Here is a 25015-nt window from a genome sequence, read left to right on the forward strand (position 1 = left end):
ACGAGGGTCTCAGCATACGCATAGATTAATAGATGCTCACAGTAGGTGTGTTGTGTTCTAAACACACACACCATGAAACACGTGGACATTAATACATTATGGTAAACATAGGGAAGACGTGGAGGCAAAGGGAAAAGAATGAGAGGCAGCAGAAAGAGAGGAGGAGGATAGGACCAAATAAAACCCAGCAGTGGAGGAACCACTGCAGTGGTCTAGAGGTCAGAGGTCAGCGTGGGAACTCAGTGTAGCTCTGCCCTCTGCTGGTGAGACGTCACTGCTCAAAGAGAAGTCCTCCATTTTTACTCCCTCTGTTTATCAGAAGTCTTTAAAATGATGAGAGACGGCAGGAGCAGCAGATTAATGTTAACGACTGCCTTAGACCGATTCTCACACCGTCTACTTTAAAAGACGCAGCCTTTGAGTGACAGTCCGTCAGTTTAGCTTTAAAAGGACACGTTTACTTCATGTTATGTTTAAGTCTGGTTGTTTACTTAGGACTCTAAAGGCCCACAGTGCAGGGGACGACTTATTTCGGGTCATATCAGCCACAGTTTGTCTGATGAAGCAGAGAATCAGGAGCAGCCATGTGAACACGGCCCGGTCGACTGTGCTGATGAAGCTGAAGGCGCCACAGCGATTTAAACAGCAGTCCTGTTTCAGCTGTGGTGGGAAGTCGAGCATGAATGTCACTCAAATCACTGAGTTGATCAGCATGTGATGGGGAACTTAACTGTCTCTAATGAGGAGCTGAGTCATCGTGTTCAGTTGTTAGCTCTAATGAGAGACAGTGGGTGACAGTTCAACCTATGGCCTGCAACATCTAGACTTTATAGTCGTGAGTTAATGCACGATTTTGCATTATTAATGCAAATACAAACAAACTTCACTCAAATCATAGTTAAATTATGTTTATTTAAAAATATAGAGGAACAGGAGCACTGGTGTAAACACACACTGACACCGAACCAAGTTCAAACCTGTTCAACTTCAAGCCAGACTGGAACTAAAGAAAGTACACATCTAAGTTTGTCTCAAACACTTCCCAACGGTGCACACAAGGCTGAAATGTGGTCAGATCCATACGTTCGGAGTTATGCTCAGCATTGTGGCCGTCAGTGGCCTTCACTTACATCATGAAATCAAAGAGAAGCAGGAGCTTAGTACTTGTGTGCAGGAACATGTCTGGAAAGACCAGCAAAACTATAAAATAACTCATGGGTGAGGTTCTCATAGATCACTCACTTTGACCATGAACTGACACGACTGAATCACCTGCGTCACCATTAAACCAGAACATGTTTGGAACAGTTTGTGAACTTCTGCTAATTTAAAGAATGGCATCAAGTAGCTTCAGTGAAGGCCAGTGCTTCCCTAGAATAAAAGTGTGGGTTAATAAACAACTCTGAAATACAAGGTCTAGTGAGAACAAATTAAAAATATACACATCAAAATTTGTTTGTTTCATTTTCAGCTGTTACAACCTAAAAGATTCAACATGTTTACACAAAGAACACAGACACTGCAGTAGTTTTACCACATCCACTTACTTCAAGCGTTATTAGACTGCCTAACTGATGTGTGAGGATCTAAACAAACATGAGGTTTCTCACCTCAATAGATTTGAACAAAACAAAATGTACTGTAGTTGTGAGTGTAGCCACTCTGCTAGTATAACAATCAAAATATTCATACAAAATGATTATCCTTGGATCAAAACTAAGAATATCAGTATAATGTAACACAATGTTTAGATGAAGGTGGTGGATTTGCCTTTGAGCAAGGCTGAAATGCTCCATGGCACATATTCCAAGATCTCACTGTCTATGAAACATTGGAAACTGACAGCAGATGAAAATTAAAGGATTCAGATATGTTTTTTGGGAAGTATTCCATGTGTTTTTCTGCTGTATTGCAATCTTAACATTTTGTGCCAAACGCTGCATGACAGCTAACGCCATAGACACACACAGATGTTTGAGTGTGATAGAGAAGCTGCTGCGCATCAGTCTGGTCCCGATAATATCATGAGTTCCCTTAGTAGCTTGAATCAGTTCAGGGCAAGTGTCTTCTCTATGTAGAACCATCTTCCAGCTGCTCATCCTGAAAAGGGTAGCTGAGAGCAGGAGGAAATCCTTGACTCCGAGGCTGTTCGTCCAACAGCATCAAATCCTCCACATCTTTCCCTTTGTACCTCCTTCGACAAATCTTTACAGTCACTTTCCTCCCCTGAAAGACTTTGAGCGCTTCTTTGGAAGCCATGGCTTTGGCGGCGGCTTCATCGCGCCCGTACCCTGTGCCTATGTAAACAGTCTGACAGCGAATCTCACACACGTGGCCTTCCTTCTGTGTGCGACCTGCAGGGAGACCTGCGATGTCCTTCAGTGGCACAAACACGCAGGTCAGGGTTTGTTTACATGACTCCACGCAGCTCCGAAGAATTTCAAAGTGGTCCAAGTTGGGACCAAAGCCGCCTGCTGATACCAGCTTCCATGCCACTGCTTTGTAAAGGCGGTTAAAGAATGACTGGTGCTCCGCTGGAGCCTGTGGAGGAGGCCCTGCTTTCTGACTCACAGGCCGCGTGGTTGTCCTCACAGCAGGTCGACTGTCAAGCTCATTAGGCCCACATTTGGCTCTTTTCACGCAGCCATCAGCATCAGCCTCTACTAATAACGACACAAAACACAGGACAATGTTAGCTGCCTCAGGAAGCGGATGTAATGAGAAAACCGAGGCTGCAACCTCAGGTGTGGGTGAGGAAGGAACAAATCTTCTGTGTAGGTAATTACCCAGAAACTCGCTGATGTAGAAAACAGCAATACAACAGCGGTCAGCGGTTGATAACGAGGAGCACAACATTTGTAGGGATTCAGATATTGAATTCATTTATTTATAGCTTGTTTATCATAACCAGAATATAAATGTTTTTACTTTTGCACAGCTTCTTATTTGAGTCAACAGAATAAAAATACCTAACTGCAAACTAAAGATTCCAGCAGTCAATGTGCTCCAGGTAGATAATTTGCAACAACCTTGTATCACACTATGAAAACGCCAGAAATAACTGTTCCTGGACATTGAAGATCTTAGACAGTAGCATAGTTACTTTAGTGGAATCATGAAATGAATTACCTTTTGCGGCACTTCTCTTTCCTTTGATCATGACTTCATCTTTTGTGGTCCTGTGGACTGGAGGATCCTGGACAACTATACCTTCGCCCATCTCCTTGATCTTATCCATTACAACCTGGGGATAGCTGAGGAATGCAGAGAACATGAATAAGCCGCTGTTCGAGGGGCTGGGTGTGTGTTTACTGCTCAGCGTGACCTACCTGCAGCCGAGGAAAACGTGATTGGCCCAGACCATGGACAGAGACAGCAGCCTGTCCACATTGCTGTTGGACACTCCTGGCTCCACTGTGGGGAAAGCCTCCATGTTTTTGAGGATGAACTCTCTGCGAGCGAGCCACTGCTTGTTGCTCTCACAGTAACCTCTCAAAGTGTCAACCCACTGGGCCAGCTGCGGGTTCTGGCCCAGGTACTCGGAAACCGTATCTTCTCCGTTCCTCTCCTCTGCCATCCCTGTAGCAACAAACATGTGTAAGCACAGCAAACAAAGGATTTGTTTGTGTACAGCTACCGTGATTAAAGCTAATTACGTCTAGCAAGTTCACTAAGGGCGTGGATTGATTACAACCTAGCACCTTAAACCACAAACAGCGGCTAAACAGTTGCTAACTTGCCAGGCTGACGACTGGTCAAGCTGACTTGTAGGTAACTAGTTAAATGTTCTCAGAATACCACTCACAAACTTGACTTTAGCAACTAGCTAACGCAAAGTTGAACTTAACATTCAGGCGCGTGACATTAGCTCAAACAGAAGACACGTCCATAATTACAACGTACAATCGAGGTTAAACTGATAACAATAATGATATGTTGTGCTACTGATCGTTAAAACAGTCGACATACCAAGCTTTCTGTTGCGATGTGTCGCTAACTAGCTACATGTCCGAATGTGACGCAAGACTGAAGGGGCTGCAGTTTGTTGGGGAAGAACTACAATTACCAGCGGTGCTAGCGTTAGCTGACTACTGGTTGCTAAGACAATCAGAGACTTACGTACAAGCTTTTTAAGCAAATATAAGTGGCTTTTATCGTCGCTTAGCACGAATAAACATAACGACAATCACACTTATTTAGTCACTTTTAATTCAAAGTTAACGGTGACCAATAATGACAAAGCTTTCTGTTAGCAAACAACTTGCAAATATATCCCGTGATGCTTTGCGTCTAAACGTAACCAAACTGCGACGGGCGGTTTATTTTGGTCGCTGAATGAGAAGCTCATTGCCTCTTCATCATAATTTTAAAGAATCTAATGTGAATTAAAATGATTCACGAGCTGTTGCTGGCGTTAAGTGGATACCCGGGGACCATTTTTACATGGAACAAGCGAATTGGTTTGCAGGTAGAACGTGCAGCTGTTTATTGACTAGCAAGTGTTTCGTACCAAAAACACAAATCGGTTATTTATGCGTTTCTGTGCAAATGTAAGTGTTAATGCATCGACTTTCGTCTTCTACTAGCAAACGTTTAGTTAACGTTACCGCTAGTTCTAAGAGAATCTGGATCATTCCGAAGAATGACGTAAAGTTGATGTAACGTCCTCATTTGGCATTTACTGCACTGTAATAACGGGTTAAATGGCACCCGCTAGACTAAAGTTCACGCACAAGTACCTACTACAAACTACACGACAAAATAAGCAAAAAAAGAATGAACGTGTCCAATCAGGCATTGCATAAGTAATATAAGAGGTGCATTCATTTTAGTTACTTTACCTTAGCTGCTTCTCTTCCGACTGTGGAGGGAAACCTGTGCTCTAGGAGTGAGAACACGCACACTAAATACCTTCTCCTGTGGCTTGTCTGTGTCCTCTTTCCCGACAATGAGGGGCAGGACTCAGGTAATGGGCTATAGTGTTGAACAATGTCCCCTTCTGAGTAATGTGTATGAAAGGTAGGGAGTGGGGCTGTTGACATGCTGATTTACATTACGTGCCTCATAGGCATAGGCGTTTCATTTGACCAATTATTATGCAAAACAGCCATTGACCTCCTCAGCTCTCAGGCCATCAGTTAGAGGACCAGTAGCGACCTCAGGATACAAACTAAATATCTATTCAGCATTTAGTGGCTGTGTAACTTAGAGTGGTGTTAGATTTTATCACTCTTAAATCCAGGTTAAAACATTGTATTCTACAGTGTGAGTTACCATGAACCATCTTTCCCTCTTTACTTCTCTCCACGTCTCTTAGATTATTCTTAATTAGCATCAAAAAGCTTTTATGTTGTTTTGTACCTCTTCTCTAAAATTGTTTTAAAGGTGTCCCAGGACCTGCCCTTCCTTCACCCCAGCGAGACTAGTGTCCTCAACCGTCTCTGTAAGCTGGGCTCTGACTACATACGCTTCACAGAGTTCATAGAACAACACACTGGTCATGTGCACCAACAAGTATGTCCAAAATACTACATCCGGTCACTTAAACACATTCTTTGGCTTTGTCTTGAAATGTAATATTTGTATCGCATGAGTTTTAATTTCACTCTTCACCTTCAACTGCCAAATGAAAGCTGTGACTCTTTGAACAACCATGTAAAAAAATTAAAAGCTGTGTTTGGTTCTGCAGGAACATCACACAAATCAACCCACCCAGACTGGACTTCATGGAATTTATCTGCGGGCTTTCTGCACAGGGTTGGACTCCATGCTGCAGCCGTACAGACAGGCCCTGCTGGACCTTGAACAAGAGGTAAAATTATGACACAACCAACATCAGCTAACGAAGCAGCATGTGAGAGCGTTGTCAGTTAATTATCTGTACGTTACAGTTCCTTGGAGATCCACATCTGACAATATCCCATGTGAATTACAAGCTTGATCAGGTAAAGCCATAATGCAACAATATTATAAATGCAGAGTATTAGCAGGTCTGTTTGTTTAATAATCTGGATTGTTGTTTAAGTTCCAGTTGCTGTTTCCATCTGTGATGATGGTGGTAGAGACTATAAAGTCACAGAAGGTAAGAAATGTTTATTTTAATTTTAGCAGAGGCTCAGTCGGCACCAGTTCCCCAGGCAGAGCCATCTTCTGAATAATTGCAATAAACAGAAATGTTCGTTTTAGTTCTAATGTGCTATTGTTTGTGTCATGCTCTGCATTTACCAAAATCAAGGCAATATTGCCTTAAGATAGATAAATGGATCATCCCTCTTTAGAGGGATGATCCATTTATCTAGTTGCTCAAGGCACTACAGTGTACACATAGTTCAAGAATAACGTCCTGTTATTTGCCAGGAACGATATACCAATTATTCACATATTATTTCATGATAAGGCTGTTTCTCTACACATTATTTTCCTGACCATGGGAGTCAGAGACTGTTAATGAACATGATTCTGTTCATGTGTTTTGATTATATTTCTATTTCTGCTATATAAATAGTAATAAACTCACTGTACAACTCTCAGATTTGCATTTTGTCAGTTATTTTAGGGTGTTTGCTTCTCCCCCACCCTACAGCAATTTTATACAAACTTGCAGAACAAAGAAACCCAGGGAGGCCCCTCCAGGAAAAGAACAAGAAAAATGCTAATCTAGAAAACAGCTTCCGGAGCACTTGAGGATCGTGTAGACTAGACACCTGGGTAACAGAGCTAACAGTTTTGTGGTCTGCATCTTGTCTGTGTTGCTTTAGATCCATGGCTGTCAGATCCTGGAAACCGTGTATAAGCACAGCTGCGGGGGGCTTCCTCCTGTTCGCATGGCCTTGGAAAAGTAGGTCATCTACATTTTGTCATTTTAAAGTGTGTGACTCTGTAAGTGTGAATTGTTGTGTGTAACTAGCCTCTAGGGAGCTCAGTGACGACTGGGATTGGCTCAAGCACCCTTTGGCTCCTAATACAAGAAGTTCTGAGGAATGGTTCTCTTGTAATATGTTAATTAATCAAAATTAATCAGTTGATTTATATAGACATTAATCAATCAGCTAAATAAATCAAGGGTTTTATGCTATTGATTTTATTTGGGTTATTATGAAGGGTAAAGCTTGTACCAAGTCTAACAGCTGATTACTTCCATAAGGTGTCATACAATCATATGTCTTTGCAGGATACTTGCTGTGTGCCACGGTGTCATGTACAAGCAGCTCGCAGCCTGGATGTTGCACGGTTTGCTGTTGGACCAAAGTGAGGAGTTCTTTGTGAAGCAGGGGCCCAGTGCAGGAGGTGCTGCAGCCAACCAGGAAGAGGAGGAAGAGGACCTGGGGCTGGGAGGCTTGAGTGGGAAACAGCTCAGAGAACTTCAGGACCTGGTGAGTACAATCAGGCACATAGGCCAACAGACACATCCAACACTGAACAAGAGCTCAAGGAATCTCATTCTGGTGTCTTCTAGTCATGTCTTTCATAAGCCTGTTGGGCTCATGAGCTCTGACTCAGCTGCCTGACTTTTAACCTCCTTGTTTGTATTCAGTCTTAATTAATTGAATTTCTGTTGCTGCTCAGAGGCTGATTGAGGAGGAGAACATGCTGGCTCCCTCCCTGCAGCAGTTCTCGCTGCGAGCAGAAATGCTGCCATCTTACATTCCCATCCGAGTAGCGGAGAAGATCCTGTTTGTGGGAGAGTCTGTGCAGATGTTTGAAAACCACAACCACAGCCCATCTAGAGCAGGTACTGGGTTGTGGGACCGTTGTAGAGATGCCGTATTGTCTATGTGTCACCGAGAATATGCAAATCATGATAGTTTGCTTTACTTTAGGCTCCATTTTGAAGCACCAGGAGGACATGTTTGCTGCTGAGCTGCATAAACTCAAGCAGCAGTCTCTGTTCAGCCTGGTGGATTTTGAAAATCTGATTGATCACATCAGGAGCACAGTGGCAGAGGTGAGCTCACTGGCTGCAGCATTATTTTCTTCTTTCTGCTAAATACTAAAACTAATGCTGCTACTCACGTTGACTAACCAGTCAGAATCTTATTTTCCAGCATCTCTGGACATTGATGGTGGAGGAGTCAGATCTGCTCGAACAGCTCAAGGTTTGGATCCATGACCTTCACGGTGAAGCCTAAATTAGTGAGCAGTGTTCTGACTTTTGATATATTCTTCCAGATTATTAAGGATTTCTACTTGCTGGGTCGTGGAGAGCTCTACCAGGTTTTCATTGACCTTGCACAGCAGATGCTGAAAATGCCACCAACAGCCGTCACTGAGCACGGTAAACGCTGGCATGCGAAATGCATATGAAAGTAGGTCACCGGAGTCGCAGGAGATGAGCTTTTATCTAATGTTTTTTTCTCCCTCAGATGTAAATGTGGCTTTTCAGCAGGCCGCTCACAAGGTGCTGCTGGACGACGACAACCTCCTTCCTCTGCTGCATCTCACTGTAGACTACCAGGGCAAAGACAGCAAAGGTGAGTCTAACACCCCAGATAAAAAAATAACAGCATTTGTCTTTTCATGCCTCTACTGTACTCTGTAGGCTTTAGTGTTTGTGGTCAAGCCAAGTCTATCCAGTCTCATATCTGAGACTGCAGATCAGACAACACACACATAAGCAGCTACTTGTTACTTTGCCTGTGTTTTTAGATGTGACAGGCAGCAGAGAAGGAGCCACTCCGCCACAGGACACCTCCCCTCGTGAGGTTCCACCCACTGGCTGGGCAGCTCTGGGTCTCACCTACAAGGTTCAGTGGCCGCTGCACATCCTCTTCACCCCCGCTGTGCTGGAGAAGTGTGTATTCCGCTCACTGCTGTTTGTGCCGAGCACACCTGGGCCCGGCTTTTCCTCATCGTTCCTCGTTTGTGTGGACAGGTACAACGTTGTGTTCAGGTACCTGCTGAGTGTGCGGCGGGTGCAGTCTCAGCTGCAGCATTGCTGGGCTCTGCAGATGCAGAGGAAACACCTCAAGTCCAGCCAGACAGACGCAGTGAAGTGGAGACTACGCAATCACATGGCTTTTCTAATTGACAACCTGCAATATTACTTGCAGGTGAGTAAGAGAGACACTAGCAGCTCTTTGCCGCAGCGCTGTTTTTTTCAGAGCAACTCTCTTTTTGTCTGGAGGTGGATGTTTTGGAGTCTCAGTTCTCTCAACTGCTGCAGCAAATCAACTCCACACGAGACTTCGAGAGCATCAGACTGGCCCATGACCATTTCCTCAGCAACCTGCTCGCTCAGTCCTTTATCCTCCTCAAGCCGGTGCTGTATCAGCCAAATTGTGTCAGAACTTGAGGTCCTGATTATTTTTCCTTGAATTTCTGCTCACTAATAATTGACGTCTCTGTAAATGATTCTCCTTTAGGTTTTCCATTGTCTGAACGAGATCCTGGAACTGTGTCATAACTTCTGCTCACTTGTGTGTCAGAATGTGGCTTCTCTGGATGAGAGGGGAACATCTCAGCTCGACTTCCTGGTCAAGGTACAGGTACTGACCTCTATGTAAAGTGTCTTTGAGAATGCCTTTGTAATACTGCCACTGTTAAAACTTCAGGGCTTCAGGCGGCAGTCGTCCTTACTGTTTAAAATCCTTTCGAGTGTGAGGAACCATCAGATAAATTCTGACTTGGCTCAGCTGTTACTGCGACTGGATTACAACAAGTACTACACACAGGCCGGAGGCACTCTGGGCAGGTAGGACAGCAAAAAAAAAAAAAGGCGAACGTCAGAGACTGGCCTGTTACATGAGCAGTAAATTGAACATATTTGACACTAAAATAAGTTTTTTTTTTCCCAGTGTTTAAGAACATTTATGACAGAATTAAGACATTCCCATCTACGCTGGACAGAAGAAAAAAACAGTACCTAACTCATCAGACCTGAGGACATTGTTTGGGCTTTTGAAACTTGCAGTGCATGTGGATTCCACTCTATTGATGCAGAAGGTATCTTAGACACACCTGAAGACGTAGCATGAATCTCCTACATAACCTGCAAACTGAAATAGCACTAAAATGAAGAGGAAGGTGTTTGTGTGGTTTACCTTGTATAGACTGTATATATTAAAACCTCTGGACAAAATAAACTATTAAAATGAAACAAATTGCGACCTTTATTATTCCCTAAAAACTGACAGGATGAATGTATGTACAGCAGAGGCATGCAACAGAACTGATGTCAAACACTGAACATGGCTGAAGGCATTTCGCACGCAAAGTCAGATTACGAGGAGAAGTCGTGGTAAAACTGAGGCTTGTTGCTGAAATCCAGGCGCTCGCCACAGATCAGGCTCTGGATGAGCCACTCAGCAGAAACTAGCGGCACTTCCTGGGACTTCACACTATTCACCACCAAAGGCGGACAGGCACCGTCCGTCACCACCACGTCGTACTTGTCGACAGGAATGTCTGCAATCGAAGGAAAAGCAAACTCAGAAACTACTGGATTTCAGCAGTGCTGTATTCTGACTGTGAGGTGGAGTCTGTACCAGCGCTGTCCTTGTCTGCGTGGAAGTGTCGGACAGAGGAACCTCCACCCATGGTGATCAGCTGTGCCCACACATCCACTGGCTTCTCAAACACCAGGAGGACACGCAGGCCTTTGAACGGGCTGCTGCGGGGATGCCTGTCGGGGCAGAGTTCACAGATTCGAAGTCCAGTAAACCAAGCACAGCTGCTCATGTCCACATCTCTACTGATGTGAAGCATATGAGCGTGAGGCGTCATCTTACCACTCCACGATGGCATCATCTGGCCCCATGCCAGCAGGCAGCAGGTAGTTCCTGTAGTTGAGCAGCTTGTTCTCTTTGCAGCAGTCACGCACCCATATGTGCGACACACACGGCACACCGCTGGCCAAGCACAGAAAGTACTTCCTGGTACGACAGTGCTGGTCTGCAATGAGCAGGCTCTGGTAGGCAGCTTTGCACTGGAGGGACCAGAAACAAGGAAAGCTAGACATGAGCCTGGTGAAGGTTTCATAGTTTCTAGGTTAATCCAATTAAAATGAATCTTATGAAAATCAACATATTTCCACATATGATTGAGTTTGAGTAAATTAGAATTCATACAATATAAACACACAGAGGTTCTAAATTCTCTGAGTTGAAGCTGTCTGTGATTATTCTAACCTATAATTATTAGTGAGGTTACACTGTGCATTGTATAATGAGGTGGATCTGTTGTTTTGGCCCCTATCGTTGGTCAAAGTAAAGACCCAATCCTGATATAAAACTGTCCATCTCCAATATTTTTGTCCTACTGGTACCCACCTGTTCTTCGTTGAAGTCGGGCAAGATGAAGCCTCCACCTGCCTGCAGCTGGGACTCTGTGTAAGCTTTGTTGTATGGACCTGTTTGCACGTAATCTGCCGAGGAGATGAAACGATGATCACTGATCTTGTTATTATATGAAGCAGAGACAGAACTGTCAAGACACACTGTAATGTTTGATTTCTGTCGTCGTCTGCCTCACCCTCCTCCTCCTCGTCGCTGCTGAGCTTGTTGGTCAGTCGATCGCTCTCAGACGAAGCCGTTAGCATAAAGGCGAAGCCCATAAAGAGTGATGCATTCTGGGGCATTGGGCCGTGGGTCTCCGCTACATCAGACTGACCGGGAAGATCGGTGCCGCTGCCAGAAGTGTTACAGACACTGACCCGCTGAGCTGTGGACAAAAACAAACAAAAGAACCATGGTGTTTGCCAGTTCAAACAATACAATACATACAATCAGTGTAACAAGTTTTATTCACCCGTTCGTTTTATTTTGTCTTTTCTAATAGTTAAACAACACAACATCAGAATAACAGATGCTGCTATAGGTTTGAGTGATTTGGCTGGAAAGACACCCTTGAAATACACCTTAACTACTAAACACCTGCCCTTCACCTGTGGACCAACACCATGGTACTGTAGTGGCTTGTTACTAATTACCAGTAATTATCAGCCTCAGCAGCAGCAGATGGACACAGGTCCCTCGGGGGTCAAATGTCTCAAACATTCAAACAAGTTACAAACATTCTGTATTTAAAACTAAAATCGACAATCGTCAATCAAAATCATGTTAGCGTTAAACAGAAAGATTTAAAATTGTTTTAAAATTCATCTAAAAATCAAGTTTTATAACTATAAAATACATGGCGACATTAAAAAAAACTCTAAAATCTAGTCTAAAATCACGTTCTGTATTATGACTAAAGTCTAAAACTGCTTCACTGACAGTTAGAATTACATACAGGAGGTAGTCAAGTAAAAAGAAAACATCACAAACAACCCATTTGTCAGAATCAACTCTAGATGATATTAGACACAATCATTAGTCCTCCTCCTCCTCCTCCTCATTCAACTACGGTCACAGATTGGTGTACCAGCTCTGCCCGCCCCCCTGCGGCCTCTCTTTGACGGCGACCCTGTGCCCTCAGAGGTAATCAGCTTCCTCTTGCCGGAGGGTCCTGGAGTTCTGGGGCTGCTGGAAGAGCGGTTTGGTGTGTTCTGGGCTGTTGAGTTTCCCCTGCGCCTCCGCTTCCCCTCCACCAGGTTATCTAGAGAAAACGAAGAAGCCCCAGGAATCAACAACAGAATCAGCAAAACAAAATATAATATTCCGTGGCATTAATTAATCTGCATCCAGCTGTGTTGGCTTTACCCAGACTGATGTCGGAGGCCTTGGCCAGGGGAATGGTGGGCTCGTAGGGTCCGAGGCTGTGCTGCTCCCTCAGCCGGTTTCCCTGCTCCAGCGACAGGATGACCGAGGTCCTGTTGTACCACTGTCTCTGACCGTCCCTCTCCACGTGGTAGAACAGCTCCTGGCCCTCGGTTTTATGGCCTTTTACAACACCTACGCGCACACAACACACCCCCCACAACCCCAGCCATGCATCAGCCTCTATAGACCATGAGATCTTCCTGCACACTTTATTTTTATTAACAAAGTTATTGCATAGATGTAGTTATTAGCAGCAGCATCATAACAAACTGTCTCCAAGTCTGTTGGAAGCCAGTTCAGTTCTTTGGCTCCCACTCTCCATCATTACCTATGCTGAAGTACTCGTCCTCCAGCAGGGCGGTGACCTCTGTCTCCAGGGGAACGGGATCACACAGCAGGACATCCTTCCCCGCCACCTCACACTCGTAGCCGTCGTCAAAGCGCAGGCGAAATCTCCCCTCTCCTGCATCGCTGATGATGCGGCCCGAGTAGAAGTAGCCATTTGACGACCATTTGGCCACCACACGCAGGCCAACGAAGCTGCTTCCAGCTGAGCTTGTCTCCTCCGGTGATGACCTGAGGGAGTCTGAGTGGCTGGGCAGCTCTATGTCTGTGGGGCTGACGGGAAGGCGTGGGGGGAGCATGCGAGTGTAGGGCTCATCCTCTGAGGAGGACAGAGGCTGGCCATGAGCACTGAGTGTCTGCAGAGAGCCAGCAGCACCTCCCCTTGAAAAAGAAGCAGAGGATCAAATTAGACTGGAGTTAGTCACCCTCCTATAGAACTCCTGAGCATTCCCTTTTAATATTTATCTATAAATAAATATCAAAGCCATAAAGCTGTTAAAATCCAGACAGTGCATCATGGATGTCACCTTATGAGAATTCTGATAAAAGGATCACTTGTTCTTGTTCTTTAAAACAAAGATGGTAAAGTTATGTAACCGATGTCTGGTAAAGCACTAAAAAACATCCCATAAGCTGAGTGAGAAGATTAGGTGTGAGCAGACCTATGAAGGTGGAAAGCAGCAAGAGTTAATAGATGCTAGTTGCTGACGGCAGTGTGGGTTTCAGCACTTTCATCCCTGCTCTCCTAAAGTTCTGGGCGAGCCTCAGGGAGGACTCACCTGGACGAGGAGGAGCGGGATGGGGGGCGGCCCCTTCTAGCCCTTCCTCTGGGGGTCAGCGGGACGAAGGCCCGGGACCCCATGTTGCCGAAGCCTCTGCCCTTTGTGACCACTGACCCTGCCCTTTGACCCCTGTGACCCCTCTGTTGTTGCCCACCTCCCCTTCTGGGACTGCAGACACACAGAGGGGACGAAGGGAGCCAGTCAAGTTGCGCAGGCACTAAACTGGGACATCTCCCAAAACGAAAAGCCATCCATCCATAGAGGAAGGAGGGAGTCTAGTGTCCTCAGATTCACACCTGGCAGCAACTTGTACCTGAAGCAGGCAGGAGTCAGTGAATCACTGAGAAATTAGGGTATTAGAAAGTCAGAGACAGTGAAGGTGTGACACAGGAATAGCATGCAACTAGTCCAGGGGGTGAAGCAGAAGGAGGAGGAGAGAACCTGGCCAGCAGCCTGGAGGCGGTACCTGGTGGGTTTGGGCCCTCGGCTGGGCGGCATGATGAAGTCTGGTCTGATGAGGCCGGCGTTGCTGCTGATTCCTCCTGAGCTGTGCTGCAGGCTGGAGGCTTTGGACGACAGAGAGCTGATGTCACCAAGGTCACCAGAGGTCACCGAGCTGCCTGTGCGGCACGGGGAGATGTCGTCCAGTACCTGGCAGTCCACCACTGGTTCCTCGTTCTCCTGGTCACACCAACGGCAAAGACCAGGCATGTCACTCCAAGCAGACACCACACTCTCATGCATCCACTTAGCATTAGACAAACCTCAGTGACTTTGCGCTCCACCTCTTTACCGTCCTCATAATACACATCTGTGATGATCCTTGTGATGGTGGTCCGCACTTCTTGGATGGTTCGCACGTGTCTTCGGTGGGCAGGCCCTGCGTTTTTCCTGAAGGACGGAGTCTCTGAATCGCCCTGTTGGACAGAACAACAGTGTCATCTAGACAGGACAGGAAGTCCCATTTTCCTTCCATGTGTTAAACTGCTGGATGCTCATACCCTGCCAGCTGGGGAGCGCAAGCCCAGGGCCTCAGAGCTGGTCTGTTGAGAGACCGTCCGCTGACGGAGCTGAGACAGACAGGACACCAAACTATATTATAACAGTTGTAACGTACCCACATGCTCATTGTCAGTAATCGTTCAGTGTATGAGAAAAATGTGGTGCTACAGTAATTCACAGACCTTGTTGGTTGGAGTGGAGGTGATGGTGATGTCGAAGGCCTGCTGAGAAGCCGCCTTCTGCCTGGCATCTGACCCGTTTGAGGTGGGAGGCTCCGAGGCCTCAGGCGGCCTTCGCCTCTCCTTGGACTGCTCAGGTTCTGGCGGTTCCTTGGGGTTCTGCTGAGGTGCTGCTGCTGCTTCCTGCTGTGAAGGCTCCGATTGATTGTTCGGGAAGCTGTTGCATCCCAGCAGTGATTCCTGGGAGTTCCTCTGTGGCGAGGCGAACAGCTCCGCCCTGCAGAGAGGGTGAAAGAGATGGTGAAAGCCATCTGTTCAGAGAAACCTGCTAGTTTCAGATGCTATAGAGAAACTGTACAATCTATGCGAGTCAATGGATCCAAGCAAAGGCTAATAACCTGTTTGAGTGACCAGTTTGATGGACCAGTATCCTTTAGCAGTATTCAAGCTTAAATTTAGTTTCAGATGTGTTTGGTGTAAAGCAGACGATAAAAATGCTCTGACTTCATGTCATCATCCATCTGATAAGTTGTCTAACTTTGTTTACGCTGTATAGTTTTTCCCCCACTTTGTTTTTGAGCTGAGAAAATTCTACAGCTGCAAACCTTCAGTAAAACCTACTTCGCTTAGACGAAGCCTCGCTGCTTCCGGTCTCTCTGGAGACGTTTCAAAAATAACCACACATCCCACCTCCAGAATCCAAAGTAGGTCTCACTGCTCCTCTCCCTCACTCACACGTTCAGATTAGACCCATTTTCTTCTACTAAAACATTAACAGCAGAAGTCTGTGTATATTTATGTCCGGGTCAAAAGGAAACAGGGCTCCAGCAGAGCAGCAGCAAAATTCTCAACATCCCACAAACACCACTGGGGCATCACTGCTATAATGATAATTATGTAGCAGTACAGTAACTGAAAATACTCAACAAAATGACATAACGTTTGACTGGACATGAGCAGCTCTTACCTGACCGGTGTTGTGTCGTCTTCCTCTGCATCCTGCTGTCTGTGAACCTGTCTGACTCGACTGAACACCGAGCTGCCGGGACGACAAACACCCGCATTTTAACGACAATTGAAAACGAAGTCACCAGGAAAATGAAATCCGACAGGATCGATAGTAACTAACGGAGCATGTTGGGCTCAGTATGAGCCATATAAGGGTGTCACTGCCACTGACACCACCAAATGGGGCCTAAAAATAACTGATGCAGCGACTAAAGTCAAGTCAAAGACATGGCTTATTAATTTTCTGTTAGGTTTAACCATAGCGCTGTGTATAATTGAGTCGAGTAAATTTAATTTAGTAAGGCCAACGTTACAAATACGCCTCAGGGGCCTGATTATCTGTGCAGAAACAGTAATAGAGCAATAGATGCTGTCACAGAAACAGAGAGTGCTGCAACCATTCCACTGTACAGACCTTACAGTATTCTACATAAATCTAAATGATGACTGAGAGCACAGTGTGGTCAGAGACATGCACACTGCTCGTCTTTATTCTCAGGAGCCTGAAGGAGAGGATGTAATAAACGTATGAAAGAATCCAGTTAATGTGCATAACGGCAGAAAAGCAAGTTACCTGGTTACAGCCTTGGCAACTGCGTTAGTCTTGACAACCGATCCATCATCTTCTGATAGTGTTGGCTCTGGGGAAGAGTCATCTATATCAATGAGAGTGAACGGCCTCTGTTGACACCATGTTGTTTCAGCATTCAAATGGCTCTTACTCTGCAGGCTGAAACGCTCTGAGCTGCCCTCTTCAACAGGAGTCACCAACTTCATCCTCAAGCTAAGCTTCCCATCTCCCGTTTCTGTGGTTTCCTCTCCACTTCCTCCAGGCATGATGTCACTGCCAGCCATCGCCACATCTCCAGAAACATCCCCCGCCACATCGGGCTTTTCAGAAAAGCAGCTGATTTCTGGAAATACAAGCAGCTTAACATTAGATCATTCATAGCATATGAGCTGCTCCCCTGTGCACATCTGGGTTGTATGAACCCACCGATGGGAGTGCTGTGTCTCAGCGTCTGCTTCAGCTGGTTGATTAAAGGTGGCGTGGCACCAACGGCTGAACCAATCAGCTCACCTTCTTTAGGCAGGGTGAAGTGAAAGGAAATATCTGCAACAAAAAACATCACAGTGCTCGTTAAAGCCACATATCCTTAAAATCTCCACCTTAAACCTGAACTTTACATCTGGCATCCAGTATCTCTCTCTGACGGTCAAACATGTTTGACAGTTTGAGCATGTTATAAACTTTAACAGTAGGAGATTCATCTCAGATTTTGAATAACCTCTGAAGTTGCATCTGTCCTGAATGATGCTGCCTATGGACACTTTCGAAGCAAATGAGCTGCACGTGTATTTTGGCAAAGGAAATGAAGCAGACCACAACAGATGCCAATCTAAGTATGCAAACCTGAAATGACCTTGTTTCCACGTAGAAGCACTGGCATCACTGCATGCACACAGATTTGTCGTCTGTGCCCATCTTACCTCCTGAACTATCACTGAGGCTCTTCTCTTTGAGCACCTCTGGCTCAGGACCCGTTTTCTCAGTCTGGGAGAGCGTGTCAGGAGCCGCCTTCTCCTTCGGCCGAGGCTGGGACTCGCGGCCATTGGTGGAGGTGGATTCCTCGACTCTGACTGGCTGAGTATTGTTGGTCTTTGACTGAGGCGTCCCATCTATGCTGGGCATCTGAGACTCTCTGTCGCTTTCTGTAACTACAATGACGCTGTCCTCTTCCTCCATGGGCTCAGGAGACAACAGCTGGCTCTGGGAGAGGAGCAGAGCCATTCCTGTATCCCCACCTCTAGCTGTCCTCTCCTCCTCTGGCTCCTCCATCACCACCTCCGCCTCTTCTGTGGCACCCTGCTCATGCTCATCTGTGGTATTTCCATCTATCTGGCTGTTCCCAACCTTTTCGCATTGCTGTGGTTTTACTTGCGGACTCTTTGTGGCTTCTTCTTCTCTCACATCCACAGAGCTTTTCACAGCAGATGCCTGAGAGTTCACAGTCTGAGAAGCCAAACTGCAGGGTGTAATGTCTGAGGGTGTCTCCTGCACACAGCAGTTAGCAGTCAGGTCCACAGAATCCATCTTTGTTTGAGAACAGGACACCGCGTCAGTGGAACCTGCATCTGTGTCAGTCTTTCTGTCTTTTACATTCACATTTTGTGGATTTACAGTCATTTTGTTGTTCACATCTGACGTCTGTGACACATTGGATTGCTCGGCCTTGGCACATTCGTTGCGGTGCTTTGGTGATTCTGAGGAGCTGGAAGCTGTGGCGCCGTTAGCAGTTTGTGATTGTGACGAGACACCGTTGCTCTCGCACCTCTGACCGCTGTGTGAAGTCACAGAGTCGCTGGCGTCGACAGCAGGCGGCTCTTCCAGTTCCTCGATCTGCGTGGCCTGGCTGTCCTCGTCAATCTGCTCTGAGGTCTGCTGAGCTGAGTTATTGGTCTCTGTGTTCACAGATAGCTGCAAAGGCATAGTGAATGACGCCGACTCCAGACGCTGAGACTGTGTCTCGTGAGATGATGGTGTCTTCTTATTGGACTGTTGTTGACTCTCCTGACTCAGTGTGGGGACAAAGACGTCCTGAGAAAAGAGGAAAAAAAGGTCCATTAACACTGCAGACATCAGTTCTCTATCAGAAATGTCATGTCAGCATGAGTAGGAAAAACTCGCCAAATCCCCCCTAACAGTCTACTTGGTCTGATGGAGAATCACTGCTATCAATGTTTGACTTTCCTTTTGTGATCATCTAAACTGTCTTCAGGTTCTCCTCATCCACAGAGGTCAGAACGCTTTCCCTTTGGAAGTGCACGGTAACACATGACCAGTCAGATGATTATTAGTAGTATTTCATAAGTGACTATAGTTGGATTAATATTGGTGTGAGAATGCGGCATGCAGCTTTACTACATTTACATTACCTTAAATCAAACCTAATTTTGGAGCACAACACAGACAATGTAAGAGATCATTTCACAGCATAAATTAATCTAGGTCATAAAACGATCTTTCCCAATGTCACATCAACAGCAGCTACAGAAACAAGGCTTTTTGGTCACTTGGGATTTGGAACCAAATCAATCATTAGGGAAAGAAAGTAAAAATGACAAATTACAAGAGAATATGACTTGCTAGGCTAACTGCATAACCTGCCGGCTTACGTACATGAGAGAACTCTGGCTGCGAGGGGACAGACAAGGTGCGCTCCAACACAAAACCAGGGGAATTGTGGGATACGGGCGTAGAAGCGGTTGGGTGTGGCTTGGAGCCGGCCTCTGTCTCCATTGGTTCCTCCTCCTTGTCCATTGCTCCATCCTCGGGTGGAAGTGAAGTGTCCATGGGTTCATCTGAACCTGACACGATAGTAACATTTATCTTACTTGCTTTGTCAAAACAAACAGAGTTATTTAAGCAGGTTCAGTTGTTTACCGTGTTCATCCTCTGGTCCAGTTGGTGAGCTGGGAACGATTAAAGGGGTGTGGGAGAAGTTATCGGGGGTAGGGGCTACAAAATCAGAGCTCCTAGAAGAAACAAAACAGAATAATGGTTATTAGCTGAATTATGTGTGTATGAGAGAACGTTGTATCAGAGCAGTCATGACTTACTGGGACAGACTTTCCTGCACCAGCGTCCCCTGCCCAGACAGATGCAGCAGTCCCAGGGTGTGGGCTGGAGTCAGGGTGCAGGGAGCCTTCTGCTCAGGCTCAGACACTGTGCTGTCCACTGCAGCACCTGAAAGACCCACAGATGGAGCATGAGCCAGAGAAGACGACTGTAGTCTGAGTGTGAGCTTCTGTAAACCCGTCTTTTAATTCTCCCGCTGGTTAGTTGCTGAATAAATACTGTTTATTTGTTTATTTATTTATTCAATTATGGGCTGAAAAAGGGTCACATGCCCAGAGTAATGTTCCTAATGCACTAAACTAAATTCATGTTGACATGAATGGAACAAGCAGCTCTTCATCACCCAAATACACCGCGGCAGTAAGAGCTTCCATTGAGTCTACACCTTTAGCCAGTCACATCTATCTAAAACACAAGAGTCAATCTCAGTGTCAGACTGATGGCAGAGACTTCAATACAGAATGAATAAATTTTGATGCAACGGAAGCTGCTATTTTTATAGCAAACTGGGGTGGCCTTTGAAACCTACTTCTTTAAATCCACACCCATATCTCACACTTTGAACTTACTTGTCTTGTCACCGTCGAACAGGTCGTCCTGTGAGGACAGGATTTCAGAGGCCTGCTCATTAGAATCCCGAAGTCCCTCCGAGTGCAGCAGAACCTCGACACTCAGCTGCCTCCCTGCCTGACCCGGAGAGGTCGGTGAGCTACTGGAGCTCACCTCAGACCTAGAAATGAACAGACAGGGAGTGAGAGGGCTAGAAACACTCTGCAGCTGAATGTGGAAGTTCAAACAACAAATGCAAATCACCTCGCTGATTTGTTGTCTTGACCCACTGACGTGCTGGAGCCGATGTTTTGCTCTGCTGCTGTTGAAATCAAATCCCAACACTATCACCAGCTAGAAAGCTTGATGCAACAAGGTACTGAATAATGAACAGTGACACTCCGCAGTCGGTTCAGTGGGATCTATAACTAAACCCACACACATACTGCCTGCGTATTCATTTTACATTTACACATTTTTTACCATGAGTGGTGATATTTAAACCTTGTTTTTACTGAATAAAGAGGTAATGTTCAGCTAAAAATGAAAGTAAATGTAATCAGATGCACAGACAAATGCCAAAGCAGTGACTTCCCTAGAGAGGATAAAAGGTGTCTCACAGAACAACATGGAAGAATAAGCACCGAGGCTGTGAATTATGAAATCTGAGATCTATAAATACATTGTAATACCTGATTTGGCACGTCTCTCACTGTCTGACTGAGGGATGACGTCATTGTCCTCCTCCTTACTGTTCTCCACTTCACCGCGCAGATCCTGACTCTGAGAAAGCTCAAGAAAACCAAACTGAGAGGTTCCCTCTGAAACACAGATGTTGACTTCATTACTAACAGCATGAACACAGTCAGTTCTTTACTACTTGAAAAGACTTCCCACCTTCAGTCTGAGCACAGTGTGTGGTAGAATCCGCCCTGGAATCCATATCTGTGTCCTCTGTTGTACACCTTAAAAAGTGAACAGTGAAATCATTTCATCTTTCTCTGCAGAACATGAACATCATCGATCACCATCACTGTCTCGTCCATGCTTACTTTTTCTTGTTTGGAGGGCAGATCTGTAGAACTTGACTCTCCTCCTGGAATGCTGAGCTGGGGTTGGTTGCTACAAGACTACTGGCTACATTAAAAACAACTGGTTTTTAATTTATGCTTTTCAGTAAGTGATATGTATGCACCATGTTCACATTCAAAAAAAGAAAAACACTGACCGGATTCAACCTGGTTTTTATACTGGGAGCTCTCTGATTGACTGTCAGTCCCTGAACTTCTGCTTCCCATTGGTGAGGATATCAGTTCCTGGGAAAGTAAACATTTTCTTAGACGTTTCACAGGTCAACGTACAATATACTGTATGATGTTAATCCAGTCTTTGTCAGTAAAGCAGATAAAAGAAAAAAACAAGCATTGCTATTAGTAATGCTATAACATTTATATGCTCAGAAAAAGTGATTGTGAAAATCACATGTATCTGGGTGTATTCTGTAATAGAACAGACACACATGTACCTCCAGTAAACTATTGCTTGTTTGTATTGTCTTGTATTCAGTGTTACACATACAGACATAGATCATCGTCATTGTGCAGAAAGCGTTAGGAACTGCTGTGCGGCTGGTACTGTGTGGCCTACCAGGACCGGGCTGCGAGCGGTGGGCTGCAGACTGGACAGGCGGCGGGCCAACAGAGCCCGGTAGCTGGTCTCGGGATCGTCCTCTAAGGCGACGCTGTCCGGTTGAGAGTCCTCCACGATCAGACACGGGTTCTCAGGCTGCGGCAGGCTGGAGTCCAGTTCGCTTCCCCCGGGATCCATAAGGTCAGACCGAGGACTGGAGTCGGGCTGCTGTTAGCTAGCCATTACAAAGAGAAGGCGAACATGTGAGGCGGCGGCCGCTTATTGTTGCTCTGACCCAGCCGGTGCTAACATGTTAGCAAGGCTACCAGCTAACGCTCCGCCCAACAACAAAGCAAGTTGCTGCCAAACGAGGACTCCGCGTATGCAGCACATGCGGGGCGGGCTGAACACGCACGGTTTCATATTTAGGTGGACACTTGAGTTGAGTCAGTAAAGTATTCATTAAAATATAATACTTATTTTTTCAGATACTTTATCTTCAGAAAACATTCACAAACACTTCCGCTCTACAACTCGCGGCAAAACTCTCTCGAAGCAATTTCATTGGTCCAGTTACTTAGCGACGTCACTGCACGTGGCTTGACTGCTGGGCACCAGTGAAGCATATTTGGGATCTGAATCTATTGTTTCTTGTAATATTTGTATTAAAATATATTAACCTGGCATCCTATTTGATTTATATACTTCAATTTTTAGAATTTAGCTGCTTAGACAAAGAAAAATTGTATTATTATATCTTGTTTTTAATTGATTAAAACTTAAATATCACTAATTTGTCATTGCAATTCAAGTGAATTTCAATAATGTCTTACTAATACAAAAACATTACATTTTTTGTATTGTCTTTTTTTCTTTTATATATATTTTTTTGCTTTTATCAGATAATATATTTCTTTGTCTCTTGGTTCCTGGCACTGCTTTTGTTTTACCTCTTGTAGCTTTATTAACTAGCTCCATTCTGGCACTTTAACTGTCTTCTGTAATCTCAGTGCTTTCATGTTATGCTTTGTTTGTTTATCCTGTGGAACAGAGGGGATGTGACCAGAACTGGTTATTGTTGTCTTTTATTGAGTTTTTCCATGCTATATATGGACTTTTACACTGTTCATCATATTAAAGAAGGCAATCTAGGCCACTCTGTCCCACAGTGGGACCTCAGACACCTTCAGAGCTCCTCAAGAGGCTTCCGGGGATATTTATAGTTTCACGTCTTCCATTTTTGCTGCCTTCCACTATTTGTCTGTATGTTAAAATGTTTGCACAGGCTCCTTCTCACTGTCAGTGTCACCGACGGTCTGCATGGGAGCAGCTACAGATGCTTTATTTTAGCATTTGTTGTTAGAAATTAAAGGCACATCAAAACAAGCTCATAGCGAAGTCTCATAGGACAACTCAGATTTATAGGTCTGGTTAGTGGAGAAGTGGAAAACGTGTTGAGAGTGTGAGGATTTAAAGAGATGAAAATTCCAAACCAGCCCAGCTTGAGCAACTGTAGACGTGTTTGGTGAGCGCCGTCTGTTCGCAGGTTTGAAGATTAAGAGGCAAAGCTTTGAAATATCAGCATTACCTTGTCATCATCATTTGATAGCCTCAGTTTCCATGGAGACGGCACATTTCCTGTTACAGGCAGTGTATGCTAATGCAGCGCACGGAGGTACAATTCGCAGAGATAAAAGCACCAGTCACTTGGTTGAAGGAGGCGACGGGGTCTCTGGGAAGGTGAGGTGCATGTCAGCAAGTCTTCCAAATATGAGAGGAGCACAAAAGCCATCGTGCTGCGCGGCTGTGCACCCTCAGAGTGAATGCAGTGAATGGGTGAACAGCCTTATTCTGTAGTCATCTGGTCTAAAAGCATCTTATCACATTCATCACACCACACATTAAACATCACCATCTGATGAGGCCATTTTAACTTACGTGCAGCTCCTGCGCAGGATCTAAGCAGGGACATTATTACACTGATGTCTGTGCAGCCTGTGTGTTTGATGCCTTCCAGGTCAGCTGAAGGTGTTTCCTAGCAGACCTCACCATGGGCCTGACACAGCTGCTTTACAGGAAACCACAGGCATGACCGGCATTTGGATGTGGAAGCACTACGGTGGAGACATCTTGGCAGGCAACAATGCAATAATGGATTAGTGGCTGCGCTCAACTGGCAGCTTTGCAGCCGACAGCGGCTCAATTCGGACATTGCAGCTGTGCTTGAACGTCTGCCGGCGGGTCCGAGGCTGCTGCAGCCAACCACACCGCCGGGCACCGCCGAGTTCAGCGTTACGTCGTCATTTCTGCAGGTCGGGCTGACACCATCATTAGGAAATGCGCAGCCACTACCCAAAATGTCTAATCGGAGGCACCTCTGCTGGAGCCGATCGACTCCGAGACGCGCACGAGACGCACGGTCCCGACCAAAGCCCTCTGTTGTCTTATTTCACATGCACAGACAAAATGCAGCACGAGGCTTTACCTTAGGAATCGGCGCGTCTGGGTTTCCAAAATCGTCCAGTGTCCCGGTGGTTGCAATAAGCTAATAACGCGTCCAACATCCTTCAGTCCTGCCTTGCCTCTGTTTTGCTCAGAGTCAGGGTGTGGAGAACACACGCATGGCACGTACTGTAAAGATGCAAAGGCAGTTTTCCTTTCTCTACAAACACCGCTGCTCAAATTATGTTCAGAGAAAATGTCCACGTATTTTGTCTAGCTACTAAGCTACTGAAATGAAGCAAGAAAAAGTTTCGAATTTAAAATCTGCAAAAATAGATTAATGATCAATCAATGTATGTTTAAAACAACCTCAAATAGTTTTTGTACCTAATTAAATGAAATGAAAATATAAAACTTTGCACTTTGTATTACAGTCTGACTTTAGATTATAGACTATAAAACTGAGTTCAAAGTTTGTTTAGTCATAACTTTATGGGTAGATATTTAAAAAAACATGTAAATAAGACAGAAATAAATAAATTAGAAATCAAATCATAAGGAATAAAAGATAAAGAATAAAGAGAATATTTACTTAGCAACAAACAAATACGGTATGTCATGAATACGGATACAATATACACGATTGTTTATGTAAATTTACACAGTTTTTCTGTCAAATTAAGTGTTTAAAATTTTTTATGTCTAATGCCAAAATTTAGGGGGTTAAAACAACAGAATTAA

General features: G+C 45.2%; 3 protein-coding genes across 7 annotated transcripts; 1 reads left to right on the forward strand and 2 right to left on the reverse strand.

Annotated features, from left to right (window-relative positions):
- Window positions 1-892: 892 nt before the first annotated feature.
- cdkn2aip (CDKN2A interacting protein) lies at window positions 893-4188 on the reverse strand. Of its 2 annotated transcripts, none has more exons than XM_029144093.1 (4): window positions 3970-4188; window positions 3330-3579; window positions 3130-3254; window positions 893-2660 (listed from the first exon to the last, which is right to left on the reverse strand). In XM_029144093.1, the coding sequence occupies exons 2-4, from the start codon at window positions 3575-3577 to the stop codon at window positions 2071-2073; spliced, it is 963 nt and encodes a 320-aa protein (XP_028999926.1). In that variant the 5' UTR covers window positions 3578-3579; window positions 3970-4188; the 3' UTR covers window positions 893-2070. The 2 variants fall into 2 exon arrangements, with proteins under 2 accessions (XP_028999926.1, XP_028999925.1); XM_029144092.1 differs by having other exon boundaries at window positions 893-2663.
- A 96-nt stretch (window positions 4189-4284) lies between these two features.
- tubgcp4 (tubulin, gamma complex associated protein 4) lies at window positions 4285-9942 on the forward strand. Its single transcript, XM_029144091.3, has 18 exons — window positions 4285-4468; window positions 5386-5514; window positions 5690-5812; window positions 5892-5945; window positions 6026-6082; window positions 6759-6838; window positions 7172-7373; window positions 7567-7732; window positions 7821-7945; window positions 8046-8096; window positions 8170-8275; window positions 8364-8471; window positions 8647-8791; window positions 8873-9050; window positions 9125-9259; window positions 9363-9479; window positions 9552-9691; window positions 9795-9942. The coding sequence occupies exons 1-18, from the start codon at window positions 4391-4393 to the stop codon at window positions 9799-9801; spliced, it is 2001 nt and encodes a 666-aa protein (XP_028999924.1). The 5' UTR covers window positions 4285-4390; the 3' UTR covers window positions 9802-9942.
- A 143-nt stretch (window positions 9943-10085) lies between these two features.
- On the reverse strand, window positions 10086-24483 carry tp53bp1 (tumor protein p53 binding protein, 1). 4 transcript variants are annotated; one of them, XM_029144087.3, is made up of 29 exons: window positions 24318-24483; window positions 21851-22067; window positions 21432-21519; window positions 21256-21340; window positions 21101-21168; window positions 20896-21024; window positions 20468-20522; window positions 20224-20384; window positions 19636-19762; window positions 19460-19551; window positions 19196-19383; window positions 17506-18613; window positions 17012-17128; window positions 16737-16928; window positions 16589-16655; window positions 15974-16045; window positions 15010-15283; window positions 14827-14895; window positions 14590-14742; window positions 14292-14506; window positions 13823-13993; window positions 13027-13424; window positions 12639-12830; window positions 12361-12534; window positions 11470-11658; window positions 11268-11362; window positions 10728-10924; window positions 10485-10621; window positions 10086-10404 (listed from the first exon to the last, which is right to left on the reverse strand). In XM_029144087.3, the coding sequence occupies exons 2-29, from the start codon at window positions 22028-22030 to the stop codon at window positions 10220-10222; spliced, it is 5178 nt and encodes a 1725-aa protein (XP_028999920.1). In that variant the 5' UTR covers window positions 22031-22067; window positions 24318-24483; the 3' UTR covers window positions 10086-10219. The 4 variants fall into 4 exon arrangements, with proteins under 4 accessions (XP_028999920.1, XP_028999921.1, XP_028999919.1 ...); XM_029144088.3 differs by having other exon boundaries at window positions 19196-19377; window positions 20468-20525; XM_029144086.3 differs by having other exon boundaries at window positions 20468-20525.
- Window positions 24484-25015: the final 532 nt, after the last annotated feature.

This window comes from Betta splendens, chromosome 3 (assembly GCF_900634795.4).
Source record: "Betta splendens chromosome 3, fBetSpl5.4, whole genome shotgun sequence".
Lineage (NCBI taxonomy): Eukaryota > Metazoa > Chordata > Actinopteri > Anabantiformes > Osphronemidae > Betta > Betta splendens.